The following is a 25,142-nucleotide window of genomic DNA, read 5'->3' as shown; positions in this document are numbered from 1 at the left end:
AATTGTTATTCTACATGCAGTGAACACAGGCAATGTTAAGGCATCTTGAGGTATCTAGGGACATTATAATCCACTCTAGCTCCATGTTGGGGGTTTAAAATGGTTCCTGGATGCCTCCAATAGCATCACTTTCCAACTGTATATGTTTGGAGGAATAAGTAGACAGATTATTTTGCGGTCTGACAATTGAGGCCTTTTTCAGGAAACGTAATTTTGTTTGAGGCTTAAGAGTTCTTTACTATATTATTTATACTCTTATTGCATGTTTTAATTATTGTCAAGAAATCCAAAGCAATTGGATGGATTATTTCAATTACATAAGCTTTCCATTACAGTTTCTTTTTAAATATACATGGAAGTTGCTTTACCTTCAATATCCTGGTTGTCTACGAAAGGTGCTGGTCCCCATATTCTAACAGTGCCATCATCAGAGGCGCTGGCCATCATGGATGGAATCTGCGGGTTCCAGCTCACACAGTTAACTGTACGCGTGTGCCCTGTCAGCTCCGCAATTGGCAGTTCACTACGTTTGTGCCAAATATACACTTTGTGATCTAAATAAAACATCGATTTGAAGCAGCAGCATGAGAAATATTGAATTAAAATGTCTTTACATAAATCTCCTAATTTTTCATATTAAAATTACTCTTCCAGATACCTAAAACCACAGTATTGCAAAATAAAAAAATTTAAGTGTTGCAAATTCTAAAATTTAACCCCCCCAACGTGCCGCAACACTAGGTTTCACTCTAAAGAGGGGATCTGATCAAGAGTGTGGGCAAAACTCAGACATGTCTTATTAAGACTTACAACTCTAGCAAGCGAATTATCTGAGGGAAAGCATTTGAGATGGCACTGAATCTTATAATTGTCAGCCAATGCATGGCCAGAAACACAAGTCAACCTCCTCCTAGGATATGCTGTTGCAAGCGGATTCAAGGAAAATACTGGTCATCACTGAACAATGTCTTGATACAATATTTAGAGGACAATACATATGTATTACACAGACCCTGTGTTAAGATCCAGTATTTAGGAGTAATAAATAAGGCCGCATTTAGAATAGTTAAAGCATAAGTCTTGGTACTGAGGCCTCCAAAAATTCTAACTAACTTTCTCAATGACCTAATGGGGTCATGCACCTTTATAGTTTTGCTCTGCTTCTGTTTCCCCATGTGTAAAGTGGAAACAATTACTGACCAACCTTACAGGGTAAGGATTAATTAAATGTTTGTTTGGCATTTTGAAGTTGTAAAGACCTACATACTACATAGATTTCAAATAGTATTCTAAAAAACCTCTTTTTCTGAACAGTAGGCAACTCCTGTTTATCATGAAATATATTTAAAAAATAGTAACTGGTCAAATAATCCATTGCAAATCTCTCAAAATAAAGAAAAACACACTGCTTCATAATGAACTGCATTTTATTTAAGACTAACTAGTTAAAATATTATTTTCTCCTAATGTAGATTAACAGCTTCTGACAAACCTGTAGATTGACTGGTTACTAAAGGCTGCATCAGGTTCTCTCAAATGGAGCTACGTAGACTGAACTACAACAAACTATCTAATCACATGTATGTACACTACTAGACTAGCTTTTCAGAATTAAAGCTTTGAAGAACAGACTAAGACAACACTTTACACAATCCAATGTGATTCTGAAGGTTAAAAAAAACAAAAAAACAAACAAAAAAAAAACATCACCTTACCCTGTCCCTTACAAAAGGGGCTCAACTCTCAGACCTACCTGCTAGAATAGGACCTGGGAATCATTTGGTAAAGAAATTGCTTTCTGCTTAATCAGCTCATTTGAATAAAACCCCACCACATTATGGTATTTGCATGAAATACACCTTTTGTGTTTACATTTTTCAATCCCCTGATTTCAGATGATAGTGATAGGTATCCATTCTGGTGTCAAACCAAACTAAACCAGTGCTCTGTCTATTCTGGGCCATAAGGCCAGCATCTGCTGTCTGGAGAATCAAAAAGTGTAAACACAAGCCAGTATTTTGGTGCTTGACAGTGGATGTGTGTGTAAAAGGAAAAGGACACACGAGCTAGATTAAAGCAGAAGTCAATTTTACTTTCAAAAGAGATTTCTTATTTTCTTCCTATAAGTGCAGGTGGTAGAAAAAAGCCTACCTAGCTGACAACATACCTTTAAATTTAAGAGGTTATGACATTCTAATCTGCTACTTTTTTTGTACATAGAGACTTTCACAGCAGCCACATTTGCAACAATTCAGTGCAAAGAGGCAACAGCCTCTGGCAGTCCGAATCTAAATAAGGTGCCATCAGCTTCAACTACAGCTGGGTAGTTTTTAGACACTGAAAATAAAAAAAATAAAAAAAGCTGTTCTTAAGATGACCTGGATAAATTCATTACCACATTAATGTCACACACATAAGTGAAGTGTCAATTTAAAAAAAAATAATAAAAAAAAAGGACAACTGGTGTACTGTAGCATGTACACTCCCCCACACAAAGCATCAGTATGGCTCAAGCACACAAGCCCTGAACTTTCTGGCACACAAGTACTAAACCCCACACCAGGGCTCTGGCTCAAAGCTGATGAGGATGACACTGCATTAGAGGTGTTACCTTTCAGCTGGTATCTTCCTCTAGATAAGGGCAGAGGAGAAACTTGGTTTAAAATTTAAAGACCTTTCTGCACTTTCCAAAAGAGTAAGAAAGTGTGTCCTAGGCTACATCTTCACTTGGGGGGGTGGAGGGGGAGAGAGGGTCGTCGATTTAAGATACGCAAATTCAGCTACGCAAATAGCGTAGCTGAATTAGACGTATCCGAGCCGACTTACCCCGCTGCGAGGATGGCGGCAAATCGACCTCCGCGGCTTCCCTGTCAATGGCGCTTACTCCTACCTGCACTGGTGGAGTACAAGCATCAATTCAGGGATCGATTGTCGCATCCCAACAAGACGCGATAATTCGATCCCCGAGAGATCGATTTCTACCTGCTGATTCAGGAGGGTAGTGAAGACGTAGCTCTAGTCAACACTTCCTCTTTCCAAAGAGACTCCACTGTGAGCTACTGAGTACAAACAGTGGTTACTCAGTTTACCTTCGTGCACTACAAATACTGGGCCTGAGCAGCCCTCAGCACCCTAAGTCCCATTGATCGCAATGGGAGTTGAAGGAGCTAAGCCCCTCACATGCCTGAACTAGTTCACTCGAAAGCAGTTTGGGACAGGCTCAGTAAACTAAATTCTATTCTCACCATAGACTATTTACAATTATGAAAAACACAACTCTTAAGTCACAAAAAAACAACCCACGCTAGAGTTGCCATGTCATCAACTGCTGGATCTGAGACTTTGTTTTTCCTCCCATTATAATTAATTCCACTTGAGTTGAGATGACTATTCTCCTGGGATTAAAATTATCTGACCACACCTGCCTTTGAAAAAACTACTAATCAAATGAACATAAGTTACTCACTACAGAACTATTTTGGCCAAAAGCACAACTGCTAATGTCATGCCTCTCAAAAAAACCCACATACCTACACATAGTTAAAGCTTACTCAGTGCTATAAACCCATTATAGGAGAGAGAGATGGAAGAGATTTAGAGCATATAGGCTATCCTTTCTACTAGAGCAGGACTGTTCTTTACAATATATAACTTCAGGAGCACTGAGACACACCTTTGTTTACTCCTGTGGACCATAACTTCCTTTTATAGATTATAATGCTATTACCAGCAACTAACAATTAAAAATACATTGCATCATCCCCTTTTATACACACTGTGTGCTTGAAATGTACATCAACTAACATCTGAAGTCTTTAAAGCCGATGTTACCTTCACTGCCACTAGCGATGAAGTCTTCGTTATGGCCTCCAAAACACGAGTGAATTGTGTAAAACCCTTGTGTAACACCTTGATACTTTCTCACTAAAACTCTGTCTTGCAAGTCCCATAAGTGAACTCCCTGGGGGGGCAAAGAGCATGCCGGAGGTTATTTTTATTGTAAGACAATATCCAGCACCTACACTCGAAGTATTCCACTCTTATCATTTGTTTATTTTTGGCATGTCAACCATCTTAGGCAATAAAACTAGACTATAATGCGAAATTGAATGGATCTCATGCACTAGAATAATGGCTTAAACTCTTGTCCTGTCTCCTATTCTAGCACCAATTCTCTACTTTGTGGTTTCCAAAATACTTAAATTCTGAAGTCCATAAAGAAAAGTTACGTGGAACACCAATACTCCAGGGATGATAACTCAAGAATATTGCTGCAACGTTGGGAAGTCAAACACATAAAATGAAGTGTTTATATCTAGCAGCAGATATTTTGTAATTTACAGTCAAAATATTTCTCTTCATACTACTTTTGTGAAGCCTTTTTTAAAAAATGACATCTTCCCTTTTGGAGAATCCTACATTTGTTTATTTGTGTATCTGTACATACTGTGAACTTCATATGTTATGTGGAATACTGCTTTGTCTACTGTTTAATATCATTACAGATCCCAAATTCCCTCAGATTTTCTAAAAAAATAAAATTAGTAAGAAAAAGTTTTACTTGTATTTTTATCTATCAACTTACCTGAGTTGCTACATTTAACAAAGCTAATCTGCCATTTTTTGAAATAGTAAATGACATAATAGGATGATCTTCTTGTACTCTGAAATCACAAGAAAGACACCATAATGTTAGGAGCACTACTATTTGGACATTTAAAAAAAAAAAAAAAAAAAAAACCACCACCAAGAAAGCACAAAAGTTTTCAGTTGCAATACTTCCACTCATACTTATAACTAAGTGGGCCATTAGTACTGTATTTGAAAGGGGATTACAACCAGAACTGAGTCATCTGGTTCTATTTCAGTATTTGCTGGGTCCACAGAGAAACTATACGATGTAGCTAGATAGTCTGTGTAATGTATCAGAATTACAGTTTTCTCAACAGGGGAATCAGACTGATTTATGAGAGTTAAGAATTTGTAAGAAAAAGGTAGTTACATGTTCCTGTCTGTAAGGTCCTCAAAGTTATAACCCCGAATTCGCTGGTGCGTGTCCGATGCCAGAACAGTCTTCCCGTCACTCAAACACCAGAGGCATTGCACTCTCACCCCTTCCCAGGAGTCAAGGAGATTACCATCTAGATCCTGTTTAGGAAGGCAATATAACCAAATATTCTTTTAAATTAGATTTCTAAGGAATTTTGATGAGAGCTTTTAGTTGTAAAAACTAAAAGAATGAAGCAAGAGAGAAGATTTCTCTTGTCCCATATCAGATAAAATGTTGGTGCTCATGAGAATTAGTGTATTGTTTGGATCCCCTTCCATCTCCACCCTCAAACCAACACAAAAACAGGAGAATCCCTTGTTTGACATGGTTGAAATCTAAACTCCTGGCTCAAGTCAGCCAGTTATTTGAAGACCTCAACTCTTCCAGCACCATCGCAGTACTCCCAACACAATGATCGAGACGGCAAGAAACCAGACCCCCAAATGGATGGTCCACAACATATCCATGGGACTGATTCCTCCCTCCCTTTTTAAATGTAAATAGTTAAAAATGATAGCTTTGCATGCTAGAAATTTAAATAGTCAAGATGGTCTATGGAGAGCTAGTTTCCTTGGCCTAAAGTGTTCACTAGTCAATGATTCCTGTGAACCAAAGTCAGAGAATGCTAAAGAAGTTGTTCATCAACTAAACTGACTCAGCATACTGATGTTTGTTTCAGTAATACACCTGCTTTGGTACCAAAGAATGAAAAAGCCCTGTCAGGGCGTTAGTATACATGCTACTCTACCTCCAAAAGTAGGAGGGCCAAAAGATTCCACGGGCAACTAAATTTATAACGATTTAAATTATTTTTCATTACATGTACTCTAGTGACTACCTCAACATATAGAGAAAATAGACACATTAACCATGTTACACCTGTTTTTACTAGAGCGGTCAAGCCATTAAAAAAATAAATCGTGATTAATCAGTTTTAATTGCACTATTAAACAATAATAGAATACCATTTATTTAAATATTTTAAAATATTTTCTATCTATTCAAATATAGGCTCAGGGTGTCAGCCCCCACTCCACAGAACATGGGGCCACCTCCCCGCCCAGAGATATGCAATGAACATGTTAAAAAAAGGTACTAATTTTGTCTTCAGTTAATCGCAGGCATTAACTGCGATTAATTGACAGCCCTAGTTTTTACTCTTACGTGCATTCTACTGTTTTCAGCTGCAATGAAGCAAGTGTTCTGAGGGGACATGAACACACAAGTAGAACTTACACACTGATAGAACTGTCCACGCTGCCCTCCTGTTACAAAGCGTTTCCCATCTGGATTCCAAGCCACGCTGGTTAAACTGTCTTCATGAGATTGACTCATCTTTGTCCTCAGCTCCCCAGTCTGGAGAGGAAACAAAGGAAATCAACCATTACAAAATCCAGTGTTACCCACCCCTACAGACACATAATTAACAGATGTGCATGAAAACTTAACCTAGTGTTTCTAATTATGGACATTTCACTGCATTAATTGAATAAAAAGGTAAAAAAAGTTGCACACTATGAAAGCCTTCTAGGGAGCAATGAGGAGGTGGAGCTGGGGTCATTCTAATTTTCTTTCAGCATAGGAAACTGTCAGCCATGTTCTCACTCGAGCAGTTGCAATGAGTTCAGTCTCAGAACTTTTTTGCTTCCACTTCAAATCTGAAGCCAGGACAGGCAGTGGGTGTATTTAATGTATTTGGAGGGAAGAAGAAAGGAAAGAAGAGATGTGAAGGAAGGAAAAAGTGAAAGATCAATGAAGGAAGGGAAAAGATAAATGACAGGCACAGAAAAAGAAAAAAAAAAAAAGGACTGAAGAAAAGAGGAAACCAAAAGAATGCAGAGACAGTACTTTTTTTTTTTTTTTAAATACTAGAAAGCAGAGTACCAAAAATCTTAAGAACAGAAGAATGGTGATAGTGGGTCAAACCAGTGGTTTATCTAGACCGGTATCCTGTCTTCCAACAGCAGCCAGGGCCAGATGCTTCAGAGGGAATGAACAGAACAGGGCAATTATTAAGTGATCCATCTCGTTGTCCACTCCCAGCTTCTGGCAGTCAGAGGTGTAGGGACACTCAGAACGTTGGGTTGGATCCCTGACCACCTGGGCTAATAACCGTTGATGGACCTATCCAGCATTAACTTCTCTAATTTTTTTTTTTAAACCCAGTTACAATTTTGGCCTTCAACATCCCCTGGCAACTAGTTCCACAGGTTGACCGTGCATAGTGCAAAGAAGTACTTCCTTATGTTAGTTTTAAACCTGCTGCCTATTAATTTAACGGAGTGATCCTGGGTTCTTGTGTTATGTGAAGGGGTAAACACATCCTTATTCACTTTCTCCACATTATTTGTTATTTTATAGACCTCTATCATAGCCTCACTTTAGTCGTCTCTTTTCAAAGTTGAACAGTCCCAGTCATTTTAGTATCTCGTTGTGTGGAAGCTGTTCTATACCCCTAATCATTTTTGTTGCCCTTCTCTGTATCTTTTCCAATATATATATATATTTTTTTTTTGGAGAGGGGGGAGACCAGAACTGCAAATAGTGTTCAAGGTGTGGGTGTACCATGAATTTATATATTGGCATTATGTTATTTACTGTCTTATTATTTATCCCTTTCCTAATGGTTCCTAAGATTCGATTAGGTTGACTACCGCTGCACATTGAGCGGATGTTATCGGAGAACTATCCACAGTGACTCCAAGATCTTTTTCTTTAATGGTAACAGCTAATTTTGACCCCATCATTTTATATGTATCCATGAGAGGCTCATCTCTCTTTTCCCATGACTGCTTACTTTGCTTAAGAGTCTTTGGTGTGGGATCTTGTCAAAGGCTTTTTGAAAGTACTCTATATTCACTAGATCACCCTTGTCCACACGTTTGTTGACCACCTCAAAGAATTTTTAAAGATTTGTGAGGCATGATTTCTCTTTACAAAAGCTGTGTTGACTCATGCCCAACACATCATGTTTATTGCTGTTTCTGATAATTCTGTTCTTTACTATAGTTTCAACCACCTTATCTGGTACTGAAGTTAGGCTTACTGGCCTGTAGTTGCCAGGATCACCTCTTAAAAATTGGCGTTACATTAGCTATCCTCCAGTCATTTGGTACAGAGGCTGATTTAAGGGACAAGTTACGTACCACAATTAACAGTTCTGCAATTTCATATTTGAGTTCCTTCAGAACTCTTGGGTAAATACCATCTGATCCTGCTGATTCTAATTTATCAATCTGTTCCAAAAATCTCCTCTGACTCCTTAATCTGTGACAATTCCTCAGATTTGTCACCCAAAAATAATGGGTATGGGGTGGGATTCTCTCTCACATCTTCTGCTGTGAAAACCTATGCAAAGAGTTCATTTAGCTTCTCTGCTATGGCCATGTCTTCCTTACAATAGCTTATAGTTAACCATTCTCTGGATATTGTACCTTAAACTCTCCATGCTAGAATTGACTTTTGTCCATGGATTGTAAAGTAGGAGTGTCATACTCATTCGAAAGGGCCAAATGCCATGTTTCATTATAGTCCGATATATAAATCCATAGGGATATAAATTCTGAACTTCATACTCCCTTCAATCCTCATTGATCTCCCACTCGTATCACCGAGAGGTTTGACCAGAGTGAGCTTTTATGTAGGGACGCTGCTCCCACTACTTCGGCCTTTTGTTTCTCTAAGCCTCTCTTCTGTTCTTCCCTATGTACTTCCTTCCCTGCAACAACTCCCTATTATCTCAATGGCTTCACTCCCATCTCCTAAAATGATCAGCAATGGAATATGTAATCTTGATACTGAAAGATCTTTGTTGGCCTTAAGAGTCGACATTCCAACAGAGATTAATAAGGAACAGAGTTTAGCCTAAAACAGTGATTCAGAAGTGCCTGCAAACTCAGACAATGATGATTACTGGTTTACACTGTTAACTTTTCAAATGTGATCTCTGCAGCCACAGGTGCTAAAAACCTTTTTATTTTAAATGACACAATCTGAACGTGTCCAGATTCAGTCTGTATGGGCTACATGAGTCTTCTAAAGCCAAAAAGTAAATTACTGTCTCACACTGAACAAAGAGACAGGACCAAATGCTCTTAGATCACACCTACAAGCGTTTCAGCACTCCGTGGATGGGTCAGACTCCACCATACTGGCCACTTGGAACACAAAATTAAAGAACACACAGTACTTGTGGGGTTCCCAGCCACTTCCTCACCTTGTAGATAAGCCCCATAAATGTCACTTGAACATTATAAAGATGAGTTGTAATGTTTCTAAAAACCATGGCACTAAAGGAATTCACTCCTTATAAATCCTCAAAGGAGTCATCTTGAAGTGAATCATCCAGACTTTTCAAAAAACAGTAATTTCTCTCTGGCATGGATGATCACTTGGAATGGAAACATTACAGCCAACTCTTTGTATTCCAGAGTTGAAAGGACAGAAGATCCATGAAGAGTAGACTCACTGACAAATTAGTTTCAGTTCTGTTCACATTTAGTATACAAATTTTAAATTCTACCTAGATTTGTGAAAGATTTGGGTCTATTAGCAACCTTTTCAATAAAAATGAAAAACTGCAATGTTTCCATGTTCCAACAAGCTTACTGAAGTGATTTCATCCTTACTGAACAGTTCCAATGCATAATAAAGCCAACTGCTAGAGTTAAACATGACATTTTATATTAATATAGGATTGCTTACTTGTACATTCCAGAGCCAAAGCTCAGAGCAGTCATCTGGGCCACAGGCAACAAGATAGTTGTCATCTGGACTCCAAGCAATGTAAGAAACACCATATGCATGGCCTTCTAATGTTTTAAGCAATTTTAGCTGGTGCGTATCCTAAGTAAAACAAATACATATATGGTAAAAAGACTAGTCAATATTGGGCATAAATTTGAGCTGTCAAGAGAACCTGAGCCTAATTTTATAGTCCCGAGTTTTGATAGGATTTTTACCCAATTCAGGCCTGTTTGATTTGGCCATTATCTTTTAAAACAAAACATTCTCTTTAAAGAATCTTAATCTCTATTTGTAAGTGAGCAGTTACTACCCTATAGAGTAGATCCATATACACACAAAAAAGCCTTTCCAAAATTCCCAACATACAGAGAGAAGTACTAGTAGGTATTCTGAGAATGTTATATCCTTCTTTTGTTTTGTTGTGGAACTCATTGACCGAGTACTGTGCAAAAACAATACTACAATATGGCCCATACTTTAGATTATACAGGATACCTAGCAATTCTGCAGTATTTCATCTTCAAAGCACTATAGGAACTTTACACAGTGGAACCAGTCTTTACACCCTTGTGAAGTAGACAAGTATTGTTAACCAAGTTTTACAAAATGATTAAATAAGACCGAAGTTAGGTGATGTGCCTCGGGTCAGGCAGTGAACATGACAGAATTAGGATTAGAATTTCAGAGTTCCTGGCTTCTAGTGCCATAGTCTGCTACTACACTTCCGACTGCTAGTTTCAAAATAAAATATTCAATTGACCGTAATAAGAATATTTTCCTCCAGTTATTTGTAGTTTTAGGAATGCAAGAGCCTCTCTTATTAAAGTGATAAAAAATGTTACAGGACTATCAGCCAGTTATGAAGAAGTGCCTTTGTTTTATTGTTTTTAGTAATTAATATTGACAGTTTAGATTAATGCATTAGGCATTCCTTTCGCCTACTGAATCACTTTAAAATGCTAGTAGATTGTAAAATGCAAGATAGTGCTTAGCAATTTAAATGGCAGGACAGCTCATTAGTGTGAAGTCATAACGTATTTATCAACTATTTGAAATATTAAGGTGTTTATGCTGTTAAACACCTTATCAGTTGCTGGCTTGATCCAAACCCTGAAATCTTCCAGTTGAGTATAGGCCCAACTGTAGTCACACTGGCGTCAAGCCTCATGAATCTGTCCCCAGTCATATTAAAGATACAGTGTATAGTGATCACAGATTAACAACAACTGGTCAATCAGGGGAGTATTTATTAGGTATTTTTACTCTCCATTATTTGAAAACATTTCCTACTTGCCCACTATCCTTTGTGGCTTTTGTCTTTTCCCATACTGAAAAGTCTCTTCAGGGATTTAAAAAAAATAAAAATAAATAAATTAACTCCACTAAATCACCCCTGGCAAGTGAAGAGTTAGCCTTCTGAACTTTAATCAATGCAGTACTAAGCCTGCACACAGATCCAGTTCCTTTTGTCACTGTTCATTGCTCCTAGCCAAAGCTGAGGAAATGTGATTAGTTTAGTCATTTTCACTGCTCCAGATCGGAACCTTATGGGCAGAAGAGACCGTTCTTGCCATTTTCACATTTTCCCCAAGCACTCAGAATGAAAGCAAGACTATTCTTGTCATTTTTCCTGCTGCCCATAAGGGTCCAGACTGCAGCAGTGAAAATGACCAGACTCATTAATTACCTACCCCTTGGGAAAACAAGGAAGAGTGCAAAGACAGGCACTGGAAGTATTTATGGAACCCCAAAAAAGGCTAGAAAAAGGAGATAGATTAGGGTTATTTATTTGTGCTTACCTGAAAATTTCCTCTCTTAAATAGCAAGCTCCATAGATCCTGAATGGAGAAGGCCCAATGCTTACTGCATGAGGCAGACAGATCTCAGACACTGGCAGCAGCCTAAACTCCTTCCTCTGAAGTTGCTCTCCAGTTTAGGTTATCGCCACAGTTAAGATTTTTAGATTATTTAATTTAAAACGTATGCCTACTTCAGAAAATGAGTTTACACAGTTTTTTAAAGTTAAGCATATAAACTCCTTCACATATCCCTTAGTTTGCCCCGATGGGCTAGGTGTACAGGCCTTGCTACTTGACACAAAAAGAGAAAAGCAGCAGCGTTCAGGCAGATGAGTTTTCCTATTCTTTGATGAAACAAGGTCCACAAATCCTATAACGGAATTTTTGAGCAGTGTAAGATCTTTCATAAAGGGAACGAAGACTCTGAAATACACACAAAAATTTGTCTGCAGTGAAGCGCGTAGCACTCCCTCCTAAGTCTGTACCCACTGAAGTTTAAGAACTATTTTGTAGAATGTAGTCAATGCATTGGTTAACAGCCATTGAATGGCTTTTTGCGTAAGGGCATTAAAACAAGGTTATAATTTCCACAGAAATGCCTGGTCAACAAGGCTGTTCTAAGAAATTGCTGGATGTCCAGGTACACGGAGGCGTTTTTGTTGTTTGGGCAGTTTCTTAACCAAAGGATGCAAAATAATGCTGAAACTTTAGCATCATGATTCCCAAAGCTAAGCCTTCTTGGAGGATTTCTACTACTTGTGGAATTGTAATACCCATCTCTGTTCCAGTCTCTTTGCCAAATTGGAAGGTATTTGAAGCGGACATTCAGGGAAAGATATCCTCAGAGTAACTATGATGGTCAGAACAACCCACAACCAAAAAATCCCCCCAATTAATTTCTTTTAAATGCCAGGCAACCAGAATCAAGAAGAAGATTAGATCATGGTGAAGCACTGCTACAATACAGTCCTTTTGCAGTGTAGAAAGAGGACACGTCTCTTCTATCATACTGTTATTTTACAATAAGTCCCCCCTACCCAATAAGAATGTGGCCTCTCATTTTTCACCTCCAGATGGACCTGACTACAGTGAGAACAGTAGGAATGGTTAGAGCCGCATGCGGGTTTTCAGTTGAATACCATCTCCATGGCAGCAACCTTCAAGTATCTTCTCCTGGACAAGAATATGACTTTGCTGTGGCTCCTAGATGTGAAGAAGCTCATAGTTGGTAGTCCAAAAAGTTGTCACACTCAAACACAGGGTGAAGGCTCCATTCCTGAAATCAGGTCTCAGCTTACTTTGCCAGTCCCTTCTATATTAAGATTTTTCATAGACAAGAGGAGTCTATTGCCCCATAAGAACAAGAGATTTGTTTCCCTCTGAAGGGCTGATAATGAATTGCCAAGAACCAGATCCCAGCCGCATTAGAAACCACATCTCCATCTACAAACTGCCAAGAGATCTGCACTCCTCTGGGATAACGTAGATAACAAAATAGCCGAGTACCACTATCTAAAGTTAAAGCTGAGGGGATTCAGCTCAAGTGGAACAAGCTTTCACTAAAGATTAGACTAATAAATTAAACTGAAGTTGGTTAGACTCTCTCTTCAAGACCTCTTTTGAGGTTTTCCTGCTATAACCAGATGGACTTCAACAACTGCATCACTATCAAAACAAAACACCCTGCCACACCCTTTGCAATGTCTCAGAAAACTTACACCTAGGATGGCAGGGGTGAGTTACATGCATCTTGGTACTTTTCTTTTTAGCCATCAGGGCCTTGAATCTTACCTTCAACTCTTCTGGCTTCTTTCTGTGATGGTAAGAGAGGAAATGGAGTACGGCTTGTTGCATCCATTTTTTGCACATCCTCTTGGTAAGGGGACAGACAATGTCTCCCCTTTTGCTTGGGGCCCTTTGGACTCCTTGGGATGGATATTATATATATAGGAACTCTGGAATTCATTTTGAGAGCTAGTGAGAGTTCTCCAACAATCCCTCCCTCTGTTTTATTTTAGCCTTATTCAAGGCAGCTCTTTTTCACTTGAGATCTTGGGAGAGAATTCAATGGTCCCCTGACAGAGAGAGGCAGTACCTCCCGTGAAAGAAGCTGAGGGGTACTTGGGCTGGCACAGGCAGGAAGGTTTCATGAGATCACTTTGTCAGAGAGCCCGGGAGGTACTTCCAGAGTATAGATTGCCCTGTCCTTACCTTCAGGAGATGGAGGAACAACATAGGTACTCCTTATGTCCATGGCAGAAGACTCTCCTATTTATTATAGCCAAGTTAGGTTTTTCTATTATTTACTTATTATCAATATGTTTTAAAATCAACTTAAGTCAACTACTCAGAGTGACAGATACTACCCAACATGAAGATCTGACTATGGTTCAGGATTTTAAGTTTGCCTTTTGGTCTTCTGTTTTGAAGACTGCCCATGTTTTTGAACCATATTTGAATGAGTTGTCAAATCCTCATTTATGTAAGGCAAATACTCAGTTAAGATTCCAAACCGTGGAAACTGCTGTCCTTAAAGACTGCTATGGAAAAGTTCCTTCACATCTTCGTTTTTGCCCATATAAATATGGAGCGTTGGAAGACCTATGTCCTCTTATGGATTGTAGAATTTCCCAGCTTTTGAGTGTGTGTTAGATTTTGCCTTTTGAGATGGTAATAAAGGCTTTTTTACACAAAAGAGGTAATGTTTTTAGTATTTTCTCAAATCACCAGTAATAAAATCAGTGGCAGTTTTTGCCCTTTACACATTATGTTGAACAAGAGAGATAATATTAAGTTCTGATTGACATTTTAATACGTTATATGGATGTTGCAGTTTTAAACTGAATTTGTTTTTCCTTTTCATATTTGCAAAAGACATACGTCATATGTGATTTAATAAAATTGAGTTGATTCAATCCATACCCTGGAGGTGAGCAGTCTCCAACCTTGGAGGATCTGCGATAAGACCTGATGGATAGGTGAGCTGGATTCTTGAGTGGAGATGGGCCCAACCGAAAAATCCTTCAAAGCACACAGAAGAGGGATAGATGAATGGTTGAGGGCAGGTCCTAAGGCCCCCCCCCCCCCCACTGTTTTCACCTTGCTGTTCCCCATTTGCACCAAACACCACCATCTCTCCATGGCCACATTGGCCCTCAGTGACTGAGGACAGTTTCTGACAGCATCTTAGAGCCTTCAGCCTGTCTGCCCTTGCCAGCTAGGGAAGGTCATGCCAGTCATCTGCCATTTCTCCTGCACTTCCTTCTGTGTTCACTGGGAGAGGGACGCCTAGACAATCCCTTTGCAGAAGAGGCTGCAAGCACCAAATCCTTCTCTGTCACAGAAAAGACAGAAATCTGTCCATGCACTCACTCGATGACGGGGATAAGAGCAAAAAAAGCAAAGTTCTCCTTTCTTCATATTTCACTGACACACCACTCGCTGTCCTGTTGCTACAAGCGAAAACGTGCTGCTGCAGTACCTCAGGCAGGAAAGATTCCCCCATATAGCCAGTTATTTGCTCCCGATGCCCTCCAAAATCTTAGGTCTTTTAGCTCTGAAATCCAGTTGCTCCAGATTTTAAAAGTTTGCAATAGACAAGCAGAATTCTCCGTTATTAATCTAAACTTTGCAAGAAGAGGTCTCTTTCACCTGACTGTAGTTGTGGAGTCAGAAACTGGTGGACTAGTTAGGAGGTGAAGACTATGTTACTGCCAGAGACTGAAAGGTCTGTTTCTACCAAAATGCTGAAAGTCCAATGGAAGATCCATCTATGGCCCTTGACTTGTTGAAGAATAGCAGTCAACCTTTCTTCCATGAGACAGAACTCACCCCACTCCAGCTGCAAGGAGGCTCTGAGGAAAGGGAAAGATCTAATCTTCCTTCCAACAAGGAAATTACAGTGGAGGTATTACAACAGCTATAAGTTTAACACACACCTCAAGGCCCTGCCCCTGCAGCTCCATTCCCCAAGCTTCTGTATGGCTTCTGGTAAATATTTTTAAGTCTCTTTCTTTGTGCCTGGTGATCAACTGTGGAAGCACAGCTACAAAAATAGTGTTGAACAGGGTCAACATAATTATATTGTTTTTCATAACACTAAGCGGATATATCCCCTTACAAAACAAACAGTTACAACATTTCCTACTATGAGAGCTCGCATTGTAAGACAGACAAGACAAGACAAAAGACATGGAATAATAGTTCAGAAAAAGGATAACATGGCAGGAAAGATACCCAGAATGAGAAAGTTTAAGGATGGATTTTAAGGAGAAGACACATAGTGGACAAGAAGGTAGTTCTTCCAGATATAGTGGGTAGACAAAACAAAGACCAAAGGCCAGATTTTGTCACCTTAAGTAGAGTATCTTTCCCCATAAGTGGCCCCATTTAAGTCAAGGCACTAACTGACATGACAGAACCTGACTAAGTGAGCAATCTAGTAGGACAAAGTAGTGGAAGAAGAGCAAGAGGAAATGAGAGCAAAAATATAGGGGCAGATGAGTTTGTAGAGCCTCTAGGTGAGGAGGCTGAAGCTGATGCAAGAGACCAGATTGAATTCAATGTGCATGGGATAGTCACAGCGACAAGAATGAAAGGATTTCAGCAGCAGCATTTTCAATATACTGGACTTTTGGAGGTGGGGATAAGTTTATTTTCAGGAGAAATATGAGGGTTTGGATACTCTTTGTTGAACTACTGACGGAGCCCAAAAGGATTAAAAATATAGGGAAACATTCTTCAGATTTTCAGTATCAACACATAGCTAGGGAATAGAATAAGTTTGGGACAAAGTTTGACAGTCTCTCTTGAACCAATTATTTTGTTAACTTTCAACAATTACTTGAAACGATGGGAAGAGAAATAAATGAACTCCATATGCCCTGGCAACTAGGAAACCAAATGACTGGTACAGACTAATGCAATTTAAATCCATCTTCAATATGTCCGGTAACAAGAGTGTTCCCTTCAACTTTACTGAGGAATGCATTTCAAATCTACTGATTGTTAGATTTAATACAGTTTCTTGGAATTTCTCCAAATAATAGCCATTAGAAAAGCTGTGTTTCACTAGTTTGTTCTTCTAGTGACCCATGCTTGCTTAACATTTTGGCATAATTTCAAACACCTAAAGTGCATTTATTTTGGTATGATTAAATAGTATATAATTAATGATTCACTATGAAACTATTTGCTACTACTTGAGGTGCCATTTTGTGCCATAGATCTGCCCTTAATCACTTTCCTTAAGTAAGCTAGAACTGCCAATCCATGTTACAAAAAATGAACTCTTTTCTAACCATTTCCTGACATTTATAAACTATAGAGTGGTCTGGCTCCAATTAAAAATCCATCTCCAGCACCAAGCCTTAAGAATCCTTAGCAGTAAGTTTTTCCAAGCTGGATGTACACACACAACTCGTCTGTTAACTATTTTCAAGATCCCCCACCGTTCCCCAACAGTAAAAAGAGTTCAACTGGTATATTCCCTCCTAGTTTGTTTGTTTGGTTTTTTTTTTTTTTTTTTTTTGGGGGGGGGGGAGGGATGCAGGGAAGAGAGGGCTTCCCTTCAGCTCAAATCCTGCTGCAGGAAGGAGCAGCTTGCAAATTTATAACTGGGGTTTGAGTAACAATAACCCAGTATAATTTTTTAAATCTTCTCAGAAGGTTTGAGTTACAACTCTAAGAAACCAGAATAGTGTGTGTGCACATGCACATTGATATGTATATACATATATCAATCATATAGTATATTATGTATATGGATTTGTGGCACATTTCCCAATATGTTTTCAATTAGTAACTGAACATAATTACATCCCATTCATAATGTGGTTGAAATACCAACATAATCACTAGGACCTGAATAATCTCAGAGTGACTGCTCAAGCATTTTATTTACAAGAAAATACAATACAGACAGGAAAGATACTGATATTCAATAGCTAGAGTAAGGAGATTTGGCCGTTTTCTTGTAGAAGAAGCAAATGAGCAATATATAGTAACAATTTAAAACATCAGAACTTAGTCTTGAAGAAAAAAACGAAACAAACTGTACATCCTTTCTTGATGAGTTTTGCCAGCTTTTCACAGAACATGATTCAAGAAAAGTTCCTCAAGTTGTATGTACAATGGCAATTAGTAGATAGTTGATGAAACTTCTATATGGTCTGTGAACATTTTATCACTCAAAGATCAGGTGGCATGTTTAAATGGTGAACCGGACTTCTATTTAAAATAATTCAAATTATTAAAAGTAAAGAGAGAATTTAAAATAAAGGTTTTCACTGAAATAATACCAAAAGCTTTAGGCAAAAGCACAATGAAAATTTAAGAAAAAGACTGCATGATTTAGAAGAGATGCAGATAGTTTAGGTCTTTTTTATCTTTAAACACACACACGTTAAAGTCTGAGCACTTACTGAATCAACCTGCCATATAATAACAGTTGTGTCCTTTGATCCTGTTGCTAGTTTAGTTCCATCATTGGAGAATTTACAGAACCACACTTCATTACAGTGCTCTGTAAGTATTTGCTGTGTGTAACATGGGAACTGTTTCCTGAAACAAAGCAAAAAACAAACCATAGGGTTTGTTAAACACAATCTGATAAGCAATTGGTAAAAACTAATTATAAAAAGTAAAGATTTCTGCAGTTAACATGCATTTCAAAAGACAGGATCATCTTCAAAGCTCATTATGAACATTAACTAGACAGTATCGGTCTAGTTTGAGGGCCACTAGGTATTGGTGATTTAAAAAAAAAAAAATCATATTAAAGATACCCTCTTAAATGACTCAAAAACATTAAAGATGTGAATATAGCCAATCTACTAAGTCACAAGATCTTACTGTTACTCTCAGACTTCCCGCCCCATTACTTCCTATTGTTTGTTACACTCACTGTGTTTCAGATTAAAATTATGAGATCTTCAGGACACTAACTGGATCTTAAGTTTTGTAGGATATAGAACAGTGAGGCACCAATCTGATTGGGCCTCTGGACACTAGTGTAATAAAAATTAAGGTTAATAAATTAATAATTTACAGGACTTTCCACTTTAGCTATTTCTGGCAACTCCACAGACATGATTAATTACGTGCTAAAAAGAAGTAATGGAAATACTAACTTTTACAAGATTGTTTTCAAGAAATGAAATTCATTAATTTCCTGTAATTTAGATTTTTGTTATAGTGTTTATCACTATGGTATTTTGTTACTCTGCAAACTACATTCAAACACCACCCCACTTCTGAGCAAACAAAAACAGAACAGTAAGCTATTTCAACAGCAGCTAATATCCTTTCCCCCCCCAATTATGTACCAAAGAAGATCCTACCATCAAAACGTTAAATTCATGCAGAAAAATGGAGAGCAGTTCAGTTATGTTTGCAGCTCACCAACTGGCACTAAGTAGTTATACAGTGTTTGAAATCACCTGGCTGATTGTGTGTGTTATTTATGTTACAATAGCTTCTAGAGATGCCAATGTGCAAGACATTGTGCAGACACAAGACAGTCTCTGCCTCACAGAGCTTACAAGTTAACTGGAGCAGGAGACATCTTTTGTGTGTGTATTTGTACAGTGCTTGGCACAAAGGGGTCCTGATCCATAACTGGGGGAGCTACTGTAATAAATTAATACACTGGTTATAAAACAGTTACAATTTTTTTCTTACACTCAATACTGACAAATTCATAACACAAGTGACTGTCCTAAAATAAGTTCTCTCTCTTTGTTCAATAATTATTGGTAAGAGTCAGTGAGGTAATTAAGCCAATCCTGCAAAAAAGTACTACAGATGTATTTAGTATGCCAAAGATGTGGAAATCCTTTCAAGATACTCTGTGCTTTCTTTAAGTAGCAAGACACTCTTGCTATTGCACTACTCAGAACAGCAAGCAATAGCCCCAAAATCAGAAAAACATAAGGCAGGGAAACACCATACCACCCCACCTCCCCCCTTACAATTACTTATAACTGAAAAGAATTGGAGGCATGCCTCCATAGTCATCGTTTTGTGGTTTTTAAGAATGGGTAAAAAGAAAATCAGCCTAATTCCAATATGTTTTGAGGGGTTACACAGTATTTTCAAATGGCATTACTGTAACTAACAGTACTGTAACTGTTTCTAGACAATCAAGAGGTTTGTGATCTTAGGACTGTGTAAACTGAATTTGAGATACAGTGGTTACAGGAAGATTTGTTTTAAGCATAATTTGTTATTAATGTTTACTACCGCTCTGCCAATTCTAATACTGTACTTGTAAATCTGCTGTCCCATTTTTTAAAAATGGGACACTGTTAAAAATGCACAAAGCCATTTAGTGTAAGAACATATAAATATCAGTTTAATGAATGAAAGTCATCGTACACAAGCATCATTTATAGCAGCAGACCTGCCTGTCACTGACATGGATTCAAGGAGTCCATGCAAGTAATTTACATTGATGCAAGGAAACAAGGAGAGAAAAAGAGAGAGACTTTCCTCACTCAACAAATGAAGCAAGTTGCTCAGTAAATTGTACTTCACAGATACAGTGAAGTATGTATTAAACAGGTACTCAACCACTGTTCTTTTCAGAAAATGTGGAACAGAACAGAACTTGATATTTTTGGATGGTCACAAGACAAGATGTTGGTTAAGAAGGACAGTTGTTTGAACAGATTTTGTTTAGTTAACTAAGTACTCATGCTCAACCATACTTCTCTCCATTTCTGCTTACGCAGAAGTCCTTCATTACTTATTTGCTCAGTATAGCGCACTTAAACTTTAGGTCTGGCCCATACTAAAAAGTTAGGTCGATCCAGCTACATTGATTAGGGGTGTGAAAAATCCACAACCCTAAGTGATGTAGTTAAGTTTTTTGGCATAGACAAAAGATTTCTTCTGTCAACCTAGCTACTGCCTCTCAGGGAGGTGGACTATCTGTGTCACTGTAGCATTTCAAGTGTAGACAAGCCCTTAATGCAGGGGTACTCTATTTTTTGTCAAGATCCAAATTTCTCAGTCAAGGTATAATCAAGGTCCAGACTCCAGAGAAAATTATTATTGTTGTGGGGTTTTTTTTTTGTTTTTTGTTTTGTTTTTAAATAAAGTAAATAACAAAAATGTCAGGGTCCATTCAAAAGCTTCTGGTGATCTGGATTTGGTCCACGGTCTACCTATTGACTACCTCTGCCTTAGTTTCCTTATGCTTTATTCCACACCATGTCAACAACATGGTTCATCAGTTACTGTGTTTTCACAAGTTTAGAATTCTAAATTTAATCCTTTAAAAACAGACCAAAAGAACTAAATTAAAATTACTGGAATAATAATTTAACAAAAACGTGAAAGTGAATGTTTCCAGCGTTTACAATGAAAACATTGATTAATAAACAGACATCATCAAGACTGACAGTGTTGCTAACCCAATATCTGCAAGAGGCAATGTTCACTTTGCTCCCAAAACCTTCAGTGTTTAAATAAAAGTCATCTTCCTATGCATAATCCTACAACCACAAACTGAAGCGGTAGGAGAGGAGAACCAGCTAAGTATGTTGACTCCACTTTCTAGTTCTCAAAAAGAGGTGTGTGTGGGGAGGGGAAAGAGTTAAAATTGGATTGATTATAAAATAAAAGGATACGGTAATAAAAGGATGCGGTAAAGGGTCCCCCACCTGCCCCCAATTAAAGTTCTCCATTATCACAGGGCCAGTAATGTGAAAAAGCTCCACTCTGAGCACCCCCTCCCTCATTCCACCTCCTGAGAAGCAGCAATCCTGTCTGTTTAGCTCAATATTGTATCTGTTCGTGTGATATAAACATGCCGATTCCAATATTGCCAGAAATCCATACAGATTAACCCCATTTAAAAAAAAAAAAAAAAAAAAAAAAAAATAATCGAAGTGGAAGTTACCAGTATCCTATCAATTTTAACATTACCCAAGTTTCATTGTCTTTTTAAACTATTAGATTACTGTTACTTTAATTCTATCAATTTGTTTACACAATTAAAAAGGCCTACAAACAAAATCCAGAATCTGGCTTCCACTGTCTTTAACTCACCTCATTATGCCCAAGCATTGCAGCATGTACGGCGCACCACATACTGATCTCAGACCCCTGCAATAGGTAGGTACAATAGGTTGAGTTGAGGACAGAGTGGAAGCCTTTGTTTTGAAGTGTCTTCTTTTGGGGGTGGGGGGGAGGGGAAGGGGAAGAAAGGGGGTACATGAGACTATGGTTTAATTGATATATACATATACACACACCCCCAGTATGCAAGTCTGGGTGTGGAGGATACAAAGTTAGAAAGAGATAAAAAAGTTTGACCTACGTGGGCATATATTTACTATGGGTGGGATTTAGACAAGCCCAGACTTGTTACATTTGGCCCTCATCAAATATTATTGTATTATTTTATATAACTACATCTTAAAGGAATTTCAATTGTATTGATCTCTCTTGTTAGCTGGATGCAAACACAGCATTAACACACTTCTAGACTGGCAGTAAGTATTAAAAATCAATACAGTACACAATTTATTACTGCCCTAATGTTAAGAATCCTTTCTGAAGTACAAGGACCCCAATTCCTACATACACTAAAGAAAACCTTCAAACCACTTGTTATTCCCCAGAATTGAAATGAAGTGAGATGGCCAAAAGTTTACACAAGAAAGGAATTTAAGGTATTGTGGCAGTTAAAAGCACAAGACTACAAAAGTCTAAAGCCAGAACAATTACTTGAACATATGGTTATAAGTATTAGGATAGTCATTCAGATTCTAAATAGAAGTATTGAAAAGACTATTGAAATGGAAATCTTCACTTTAAAAATAGATACCAAATAGTCTAAAGCTAAAAATCCCATGTGGTTGGAGATATTCTCAATTTTTAGAGACAAACAGAATTACAAGGGAGTCCTTAGAAGTTAGTAGTAGCTCACTACAGCTATTAATATGAAGAAAATCTTCATTATGAGCCAAAGAATTGAACGGCTACTCCAACCACCAAAAATATAAAACACCATCCCCCTTTCTCGTACTACTTCAGTGTCCGGCAACTTGTGGCCATACGCCCTAATTATACCTTAGAAATATCTACAAGCTTTGTCTTTGCATTCATGTCACTTCTGCTAGATCCCTGAGGAACTTTGGTTGTCTGAAGAAAAATACTCAAAAACACAGCAACTGTTTCTCTGTGTGCATAATATACCAGCATTGAGTTACTTCCTTCCTGGAGCCTGCACAAGTTTCACAACATTTTAAATTTCTAAGCAACACCAATGTTACTCTAGTTTTAAGAAATTCCTTTATTATCTAAACAATCAATGATTTTGTGTACATGTGAAACTTGCACTCTTATCTGTAAGAGTTATGAAATTTGGATGTTTTCTTACAAAACAAACTTTGCCAAATTTAAAGACATGTATTTGTGTGTTCTGTCTTACTCAGTTTGCATTACACATTATTTAGCTATGACCAAGAATTAGAGTGTAGAATGCATTGTGGGTTCTTATTTAACTTCAACTTCTAAAATGTAACAGCATTAAAGACTAAATCTGGAATATGACCTTGAACAATAAACGTAGATTTACCTTAGGCATCCAAGAAGTTTGAAGACAAAGAATGGGTAGTAACAATTCGATAGCCATTAGACACTGACAGAATAGCAAGAAGTAGCAAGTTCGTGCACCTAGATTAAGGCTAAAATCCTTGATACATACACCCATCTCATTAAACAGTAAGTTTCATTCCCTCAAGGAGAAGTAGCCAGACATCAAGAAGCATTTTCATACATGTTCTGTAGTTTGTCTGCACAAACAGTTAAAGTTAGTCAACTAAATGGGCCTGGCTTTTCCCAGTCTACTCCAGCATGTTCCAATTTGAAACAACTGTCCTACGATTCAAAGGAACAATATTGTGTAAGTGGATTGTGTTATATATTTAAAAAAAAAAAAAAAAAAAACCACACTGTCAATTTTAAAAGTAGAAAAAGAAATTCTTACCTACTACAAACATGGTCTATAAGCAGTGACACAGAATCTAGACTGTTATCTAGTTTGGTATTATGATATAGGCACCGGTCTCGTTGTAGCTCCACAGCCTGACGTAGTAGATTCTGTAAACGCCTTGGGGGAAGCATCACTGACGGCGGTAGGTATGCTTTAAAAAAAACAAAACAAAACACACCCACAAATATACAAATGCACATTTTAACTTTACTGAATAAAAACCCATAAAGGAGTTATAAATTAAAGAAATCCAACCTACTGCTCAACTTGTTGGTTTATAACTGTGTAACTGAGGACCCAAAGATGAACTCAGATTCACTGATGTTTTCAAACAGAACTATACTTTTTTAGCTCTCTGTTGCTTTTGATCAGCACAAGTTCCATTTATGCAAAGTAGACTGCTGGATGCTGATTTTAACTGTAAAATCCTGAACTGCGAGACTCCACTAGACCACCTTTTGTGCTCACTATGAGGAATTCCCAATTAAAAGGCAACACTATGTTAGTACTGCTATTAATGGAGCAGTAGAGTCCACCACATTATAGCAGTGCTTTCCAACCTCTTTTCATTTGCAGAAAAAATTTCAAATGGGAGTGCGACCCCTTTGGAAGTCTTTTGGCAGTCTGCGACCCCCCCTAGGAGGTCTGCGGACCACAGGTTGAAAACCATTGTATTATAGGATAGGCCTATAGAATTGAAATGAGATACCACATGCCCTAGGATCAGACAGTCCCTGAGTCAATCTCAAGGGCAGCTGCAATACATCCAACATGTTGGCCTATCACAAGTGACATGGAAGAAGCAAACTAACAGTCAGAGCAGATAGCAGTGAAAACAATTCCTATACTTTCTACATATAGCAGAGGCACTGAGAACTGAAAGCTGTTATTACAAACAGCTAGGGGCAGCATAAGATTGAGAGTCACAAGACCTAAGACCCACAAAAATCAATAAATCATTCCCATTAACCAGAATTATCTTCCCCATAAAGCACCAGTCATTGATAGTAAGTGTAATCAAAATCACTTTCCTTGAAAAAGTTACCCTATTAAATGGGATGTACTAGAAAAATATTTGGGGTGTATTTAGAAAAATCTATTTAAATGCTGAACATTAAACATCTTACTCTGGAGTTTATCCAAAAGTTTAGATCTGGAAGCTGTTCCTTTTCCTTCCCATTCTGCTTTTGCACGCAAGTCTTCTGCATGACTACACATCAGATACCTGTAAAAACAAAGTGAATGAACACATCCTATTATGGTCTAAACCTTTTGGAATTCGTTTTCAATTGTAAGGATGATATATATGGAGATGTTCCTGTTTACAATTCATATTTAAGTGGAGTGGGGTAAAAGGGGCTCTAAGAAGAGACCTCTGTTTTGGGACCTCTCTCTCTCATCAGCTTATTACAGCCAGAATGTATTGATTTTCAGGACACACAGAACAGTCACTCCTGACCAACTTGTACTCAAGTAAAAGCTTGGGCAAATGCATGAGGAGTCAAAGACTAGATTGGGGCAAATTAAAGGGGACAATGATGCT

General features: G+C 38.0%; 1 protein-coding gene across 7 annotated transcripts in view; it reads right to left on the bottom strand.

The window, feature by feature from the left end:
• The window catches only part of WDR26 (WD repeat domain 26), a 44,625-nt gene that overhangs the window by 6,545 nt on the left and 12,938 nt on the right, over positions 1–25,142 (bottom strand). Inside the window, exons 5-15 of one of the 7 annotated variants that reach the window (XR_010600204.1) lie at positions 24,727–24,824; positions 23,594–23,750; positions 21,649–21,771; positions 18,018–18,156; positions 9,755–9,895; positions 6,287–6,406; positions 5,003–5,148; positions 4,586–4,664; positions 3,832–3,961; positions 2,168–2,337; positions 369–554 (exon numbers count right to left, since the gene is read on the bottom strand). Coding sequence is in view for 4 of the 7 variants with exons in the window: in XM_005289585.5 (XP_005289642.2) it covers positions 369–554; positions 3,832–3,961; positions 4,586–4,664; positions 5,003–5,148; positions 6,287–6,406; positions 9,755–9,895; positions 18,018–18,156; positions 21,649–21,771; positions 23,594–23,750; positions 24,727–24,824 (1,319 nt within the window). In the remaining 3 variants the exon portion in view is untranslated. The remainder of the gene's footprint in view (positions 1–368; positions 555–2,167; positions 2,338–3,831; positions 3,962–4,585; positions 4,665–5,002; positions 5,149–6,286; positions 6,407–9,754; positions 9,896–18,017; positions 18,157–21,648; positions 21,772–23,593; positions 23,751–24,726; positions 24,825–25,142) is intronic. The other 6 variants (XM_005289585.5, XM_042848566.2, XM_005289584.5 and 3 more) reach the window with 6 other exon arrangements.

The sequence above is a fragment of the Chrysemys picta genome, chromosome 3, assembly GCF_011386835.1.
Source record: "Chrysemys picta bellii isolate R12L10 chromosome 3, ASM1138683v2, whole genome shotgun sequence".
Classification (NCBI taxonomy): domain Eukaryota; kingdom Metazoa; phylum Chordata; order Testudines; family Emydidae; genus Chrysemys; species Chrysemys picta.
The sequence above is the reverse complement of the archived record's forward strand: the minus strand, read 5'-3'. Positions and strand labels throughout refer to the sequence as shown.